A 7,584-nucleotide genomic window follows, 5' to 3' on the forward strand; every position below is an offset into this window, starting at 1 on the left:
TTGTATTTCAGTTATTTCCAGTTTGCCATAGTAAATGTCACTCTTTGGCATTGTTCTGTTGCATAAAAAGACTAGATTATTGTTCAAGGCTCCTACAGTCATGACTTGGCTATTGAGATTAATGAGACAGTTGTGTGCCAAGCCTTGGAGTTGATTGGTGCATTAGGTCTGATTTACAAAGCTTTCATATTCAGTACAGTATTTAGAAACTGCACACCATAAACAAGGTAATAATTTAGCTACCCCATAGCTTTGTCTTTACTTTATTTTATCCTGAGCTTTTTCGTTTTTTTCCCAAATAATGCTTGACATACAGAAAAAGAAGAATGTGTTTTTTACTTTTGTTTGAACTAAATAAAATAGCAGAAAGCAGTGACAATTTACTGTGAAACTGTGCTTCCAGAGCACACAGGTAGGATGATTTCTGTTGTATTGACAGAAGAATTAGAGTGTTCTCCTACAAAGTGCATAGGCCACAATGAGTTTAGATTTCAATATTCAAAGTATTACACTGTATATATATTCTAATAATATATAATTATATATATTTTTAATATCTATCTATCTCTCTATCTATCTATCTATTTATAATATTCCAATTGTAGCTTAATCCGAATGTGGTCACTCAAGGGATATGATAGATTTAATAAAAAATAAAAATAATTGACAACTCACTCACTCCCTCCCTCCTGAAGAAATTCTGAGGAAACAAATAAACATTTTACCTGTCCTTTCCACACTCTCCAAGTCTGAATGATCTCCCCTACGGTGTTTCAGATAAGACACCCTGGGTTTATGACCTGTTTCATCCATGCTAATTACAAAAGGTGGCTACAGCCAAAAAGCAGGGCATTAGCTATACAGAGAGCACTATGGTTTCTGTTCAGACAAGCTTTACGGTGACCACCAGACAATGCCAAAAATCCAGGAAAATTCAGCCTTTTCTCCAAGACAGATTTACAATAGAAAAAACCATATGTCGAGAGAAAGAAGGGTATCATCACAAACAAGCATCAATATCATATAAACACAGGCCTCCAGGTTGGTTCCTTCTCATCCTGGAGCCTTGGACTCATTTGTGGTCCACACAAAATAGGAAAAGCTATAGACAATCCTGCCTTTACACAGGTACTTATTCTGGTAGCCCTTGGGGAACAGACCTCGGGCAACCTTCAGGAGACTCTCCTCTTGGGTCTTCCTGTGGAATTTCACACCACTCTCTTCCTAATGAACAAAGAGCATGTGCTCTTCCACACAGCCCCAAGATGTGGTGCCTCCTCGTGCTGCTCTGCTCCCAAGGAATTGCCTTTTCAGCAGGATTCACAGCAGCCTCCACTGCAGGTGTTGACACAAGCCGCTGCATGAGCCGCAACCCGGAATGTTTCATGAATGTTGTGAGTTGGGTCACCTTCTTTCACTTTTTCTAAAGCATCTTTCCCACTACCACTACCACTGACTAACTGTGCCTATCAGGAGGCTAAAGTAAATTCCCTTCAAAGGGGTCCCTCTGGCATCACGGACCTAGAGGAAATGTTGATGCTCCTATCCAAACAGCCTGAGCTAGAGAGAAGAATTCCTTTGCAGTGGAAACAAAAGATTGGCTTCTACTCCCAAGGCCTGCCCTTCTGTAACAACCTGTTTGCCTAGCACAGTGGTAAGGGTGCTTGAGCCCCTACTTCAAACAGCAGATTCTCACAACAAAAACCCTTTGCTCTGAATCAACAAGGTTTCCTCACTGTGGCAGTAGTGTAGTAGGTGGTGCTGTAAGTCTGAAATAGGAGATCCACCCTCTATGGCTTGCTTAACCACACTTGGGCAAGAAAGGATTCACTGTGGTCAGATAGAGATACTGCTGCACATTTAATATCTAGAAAGGTACAACCTTGTGGTGGGGAGAGTGGGAACTTCAGACAAAGTTCATTAGAGAAGCCCTTCTGTTGAGTCGTGAAGTGCTGAAAGGACCCCCTTGATTTCCAAACTCCTTCTCAAAAAGGAGTTTGGGTGCAGCTGAATCCAGTCTTAGCCTCTGACTCTCACTGCTGAAGGCTAAGGAATTATAAAGGTGTGATTGAACCATTCTTCAACTTTGTCCTGCAGGGCTAAACAAATATATTTATATAAAAAAAAATTATTTATTATAATTAATGATTAGACAAAAATATCCTAATCAGATTTTTTTACTACACAGAAAAGTAGCTAAAACTACTGGTATCAGATAATATAGAACAGTGCATTATAACAATGCAATCATATACAATCATATAAAAGCCATTGTATTAAAGCTAGTGAAAAGAAACTATTATTAAAGAAGAGATTTATGTAACTCACCCTCACCCATATCAACTGTGAGCAAAATCTCTTTTGCTCATCCTCAAGGAGTAACTTTGAGGGGTGTCCCAACCCAAAGCAGAAATGTTCATACACACTCCAAGAAGGAATATATTAGGAGAACTTAACCATATGAAAGTGGACTGGACTTTGAAAGTATAAAGTGATTGACTACCTTATGTCTCCAGGTTGGCATAGCAGTTTATCTTTGCCAGATCTTCGTTTCATTATCAGGATGCTAATTTGGGGTTGATGCGTCAGACCTGTTTTAGCATAATTCAACACCAACAGAAACACATGGTGTTCCTTCTCAGCACACCACTGATAGCTTGCAAAACAGGACATTATTTGAGTGGTCTGACCACATTCCAAGGCAGAATATCATACTACATACTGTGTCAACCTGTGTCAGCAAAACAGGATAAACTATCTCCCAAAAGGTTAGTAACTCACTTTGTCCCATAATAGGGAATCAAATTCCAGACAACTACCATCTAAGCAGGTCTTAGAAGACTTTACTGCATCCTGCTACTACTATAATTCTGTGTGGTGCTTGAGTGCTGGAGCTACAGAAATTACTACAATTTGAGTGATAGTAAGCATTAAGTCGAATACACAAGCCACTTCACAGAAATCTATCCCAGCTCCTCTCACTGCTGTTTGCATCCTCCAGCCGCCATGGCTACAGCATGGCAGCTATAGAATCATCCACAAAAAAGAGAGCCTGGGGTTTGTTTTCCTGCAGGAATCCCTTTTGGTGTCCCTCCCTACCACTACAACACAGAGCAGTAGAGAAAGGCTAGCAATATGCTATCACATTTATCTTCCTGGCATGTTCTTGGCTAGCTTTCCTGGGCAGAAGCAGCCTCTGAACAGTTCTTACACCAATAACTACACTGTAAATGCATGATAAAAAACTCTCCTTTGGCTTTCCACAGAGTGAAATAATCAGATATCATGGATTCCCCAGCGAGGAATATGAAGTTCCAACGGAGGATGGGTACATCCTTACTGTTTACAGAATTCCTTCTGGAAGGAACAGCCAAAATGCAGGTATGATATACAGGGTATAAGGACAGCCTGAGAGCCAAGTCTTACATGGATTCTCCATCCTTCCCCTTTGCATTGCAAAGTTCCATACCTTGCCATCTCAGCAAGGGCACCCAGTCATTCAGCCTAGAATGCAGCCTGAATTCTGTATATTAAAACACTCCAGTAAAACCGAAATCTGCACCTCAGTTTTAACTACACATTCCCTATTACTGTTACAGCCTAAAATCTCTTCTGTTTTAGGCAGGAAGCCTGCAGTCTTGCTACATCATGGTGTTTTAGGAGATGCGATTCAGTGGATTTCCAACCTGCCCAACAACAGCTTGGGCTTCATCCTTGCAGATGCTGGCTATGATGTCTGGTTGGCAAACAGCCGAGGAGACACCTGGTCTTTAAAACACAAGACCCTCAAACCCTGCCAGAAGGAGTTCTGGCAGTTCAGGTACTCTGTGGAGAAAGAATTTCTGAAGAAAGAAACTTTCAGGGAACTAGCAAGATTAGGCAGTTGCTACTAGAATGAAGAACCTTTCCTCTTCTGGCTGTATGAAAAAAATTCCGCTCTGAATTATATGAAAACATTACATGTTTTCATATAGTCTGACTTCAAGTGGGACATGCAACATTTAAGGAGACTAGACAAACTCTTTTCCACAGATGCAGCCACTCCTGGTCATATCAGGGAGGTTATAAGAAGGAATTGGCTGCATGATCTGGATAGGCTCTTCTGGAATCAGCACACACGGAAGCAAAGCTGGAAGTACACAGATCACCTTTGTCCATACAACACCCTGGTTTCTTTGGGAAAAGGCTTCCTAAACTGGGAGACATCTGTAACCTTGATGTCTTCCATCAGACACACCGTGTCCCAAATGCAGAAAGGGCAGGAGCCTGCTCAGCTCAGTCTAGAAACCTGATCTACTACAGCTTTGTTGTTATCTGAGAGATAAATTTATCTGAGAGAAAACTATTTCTTGTAGTGCATGCAGGTGAAAGCACTGATTAAATTCAGTTCCCCAGAGGCTGCAGCTGTCAGGTGAAACTGGCACTTCATCCACACAGAGCCCAGCAGGCAGCCAGGCTGCACAGCTGCACCCCTCTGCCCACTGCCCCAGCTCAAGCAAGGATGCAGACACAGTGTGCAACCTCCTCCTTCAACAGGTCCTGCTTGGTGCAAGGGACAAAACTGACAGTCAGTAACTCACAGGGTGACAGTCAAATTGTCTGCCAGCTTTTTGTGTTTCTCCCCACAGCTTTGATGAGATAGGTAAATACGACATTCCAGCAGAGCTGAATTTCATCATGAATAAAACTGGACAGAAGGATGTTTACTATGTTGGTCACTCTGAAGGGTCAACTGCAGGTAATGTTAGAACTGTCTGGGTACCAAACAGTCAGTGTTAGTGTTTATGATTTATACATAAGGTCTGTGAGAAGACTCTGGGGTTTATGCTACAGTGTAAATTGTCCTTTTAGAAAAACAAACTCAGAAACAGAGGAGAAAATTGGGGGAAGTGGCATTATTAGAAAATCGTTTTCCTTTCTTCCCATGTGTGCATTCTAAGAGTCTTTTTACAGAATTACCAGTTCAGACGAAGTCACCACCTTCATTGTCTTCAGATAATTATGTCAGCTAGTTAAATCCATCAGTGGAGAAATTTATACACATTCAGAAAACAGGATGGGACAAACCCATTTTAGCTTAAATGCCTTCCTTATACTCTTCCTTTATGTGTGAATTTATTTTCATGCAAGTATGTCCTTAATCACAAGGAAAAATTTTATTCTTAATCTTCAGATAATTATTGTATTGCTGAATGCCAGCATACCCATGCACAGTCTTTTAGAGACTGCAAGCTGAGAAACTCTTTATTTTGAGTTTAGGGAACTTTAGAGAGAATTTGAATTTCAAAAATCTGATTAATATACCTTTTCAACCAAAACTGGCCTTAACACAAAATTGTCAGTTCTGACAAAAGCAGTATCAGGACATGCTCTAATGAGCTTGTGACCTTAGAATGAACTTTATCTTCCAAAAAAAAAGGTTTTAAGCAAGAATCAAACATTCTCTTTAGGTCTGCAGCACAGAAATAGAAAACAGCCAATGGGATGTTAATCTAGTCTCACTCCTTTGCTGCCTACTGCTTTTTTATTTATTTGGTCAGTGGAGATCTCTTCATCAGCTTGACTTCCTTTTCTGAGCTTGCAGGATTCATAGCATTTTCTACTTATCCTGAGCTGTCTCAGAAGATTAAAGCATTCTTTGCTTTGGCACCAGTGGTCACCATCACACATGCTACCAGTCCTCTGGTAACAATCACCCGGCTTCCCCAGTCACTGATCAGGGTAAGTAATTCCTCCTTCTAAAGAAAAAGACAATTGTCTGCTTTTCTCTACTGGACTCAGTCAACCTGAACTTTTAGGGGGTGATCAGTTAGAATTTAATTCAGCGTATCAGACTTCCGACTTTCTAGGGAGCTGAACTGCAAGGTTTCACGTAGTATCACTTTTGCAATTTCTTGAAGGTAGCAGGCATACTTTCATAATTATTTATTTAAGTCAAGTATTTCTGAAGAAGACTTCCAAATACCAGAACAAAAGAAATCTAATATAGTCTACTAAATCTAGCCTTAAGCACTAATAAAAACCACATATAAAATATTTCATATCTTAGTTTCATCAGACATGCAGATTATTTATGCCCATAAAGTATTTACTTGTAAAGTGATAAATGGAGTTTAAACACCAGAAGGTGTCAATAGAATCTGCTGGGAATGTGGAAATCATGTATGCTATACTTTAGGTCAAACCACAGAAGCACATCCTCTTTCTGTCCAAGCTGCACCCATGATGTGACTATAGAGCATTGAGCTCTACACTCTTCTCATTTGTCTGATCCCTCTTTACTTAGAAGTGTTAATCACAGTACAGTTTGTACCTGCTAGGAAAAAAATATTAGGGCAAAAAGGGACTTCGTGTATTCTGCGGCCATCAGTGCAGCCAACTTCCTTTCTCACTGAGATCAGTACACTAAAAACAGAGGGATAGTGACCTCCAGAACTTGTCTCAAGGAGAAGGAGGAACAGGTGGTCTGCCCTTGGGAAGAACACACTATAAAGGATAGTGGGATAACAAGCAGTTTCAGCAATCTTGCCTCTCGTGAAGAGGCAAGACTATTAAAAAGAGAGAGTGACTTAAAGAAGAGAGAGTTTTCTGCATGAAATAATCTTGCAACAGCTAAGAAAAGTTTTTCCCCTCAGTTACTGCTTGGCTGCAAAGGATTTCTTCAATACAGTGAGCTGATGAAAGGACCTGTAACACAGTTCTGTGCATGTCTGAGGAAAGTTTGTGGCAGTATCTTCAACTACATCGCTGGGGGCAGGGTACAAAATATGAACACGGTAAGCACCTCAATACAAGAAATCTGAAGAAGCTTTGAAGGGTAACTGGACAAAGATCTTTTTCTCCTTTGCAAAAATTCATATATTTTCCTTCCAAAACAACAAGACATCTGACTCCTCTGAAGATAAGAGATGGTTTATTTTTGCTTGCTACACCTTGAAACGTTTCCAGCCAAAACTCAGATCTGTTTCTTCACACTTCTCCCAGCAGAAAGATTGGATTCCTTTAGTCTGGCTGATACCTCTTGTTCTTACAGACTTTTCACATGTCTGTTCTCCAGTCACCTTTCATCTCTCAGACTATTTAACAAGTGTACCCATGAAAAGCTCTCACACATGCAGCTTCATTACGCTGAAGCAAACTGCATATTAACAATCTTTCTCTACTCGTTATGGACAGCACTATTTAAAAGCATAATAAAAATCATAGAACCTGGGGAAAAAAAAGGCCATACATGTTTCTCAAATTATGTTTTCTCTATGGCTATGGACTAATGTTGAAAATATTATTCCAAAGGTAAAAAAAACCTATGTAATCATTCCTACTGTAAACTAGTGTATTTGTGAATCTTTCCTCAGCTTCCATTTTTATATCTGAAGAATGTCCTATAAAAAGGGGGGTTTAACACAGCAGCAGTATGTTGCTCAGGGCCTTCGCAGTTTTATTATGTCAGAGCACTGGATCTCTGCCTTCATAACACTTCTGCTTTGTCTCCAGAGTCGAACAGATTCATACATGGGACATTACCCAGCTGGAACATCAGTACAGAATGTTATTCATTGGCAGCAGGTACAACTATGCTGACAT

The 7,584-nt window shown here is 40.3% G+C and overlaps 2 protein-coding genes across 6 annotated transcripts in view; one reads left to right on the forward strand and one right to left on the reverse strand.

Moving 5' to 3' along the window:
- LOC144246591 (lysosomal acid lipase/cholesteryl ester hydrolase-like) overlaps positions 1 to 7,584 on the forward strand; it is a 51,816-nt gene that overhangs the window by 28,237 nt on the left and 15,995 nt on the right. The window contains exons 2-8 of the mRNA XM_077784504.2: positions 1,259 to 1,394; positions 3,267 to 3,381; positions 3,622 to 3,820; positions 4,629 to 4,738; positions 5,585 to 5,721; positions 6,636 to 6,776; positions 7,495 to 7,566. Of these exons, the coding sequence (XP_077640630.2) occupies positions 1,266 to 1,394; positions 3,267 to 3,381; positions 3,622 to 3,820; positions 4,629 to 4,738; positions 5,585 to 5,721; positions 6,636 to 6,776; positions 7,495 to 7,566 (903 nt within the window). The 5' untranslated portion in view covers positions 1,259 to 1,265. The remainder of the gene's footprint in view (positions 1 to 1,258; positions 1,395 to 3,266; positions 3,382 to 3,621; positions 3,821 to 4,628; positions 4,739 to 5,584; positions 5,722 to 6,635; positions 6,777 to 7,494; positions 7,567 to 7,584) is intronic.
- The window catches only part of ANKRD22 (ankyrin repeat domain 22), a 28,886-nt gene that overhangs the window by 14,399 nt on the left and 6,903 nt on the right, over positions 1 to 7,584 (reverse strand). The window lies entirely within an intron of this gene.

The sequence above is a fragment of the Lonchura striata genome, chromosome 6 (genome assembly GCF_050655825.1).
Source record: "Lonchura striata isolate lonStrDom1 chromosome 6, ASM5065582v1, whole genome shotgun sequence".
Classification (NCBI taxonomy): domain Eukaryota; kingdom Metazoa; phylum Chordata; class Aves; order Passeriformes; family Estrildidae; genus Lonchura; species Lonchura striata.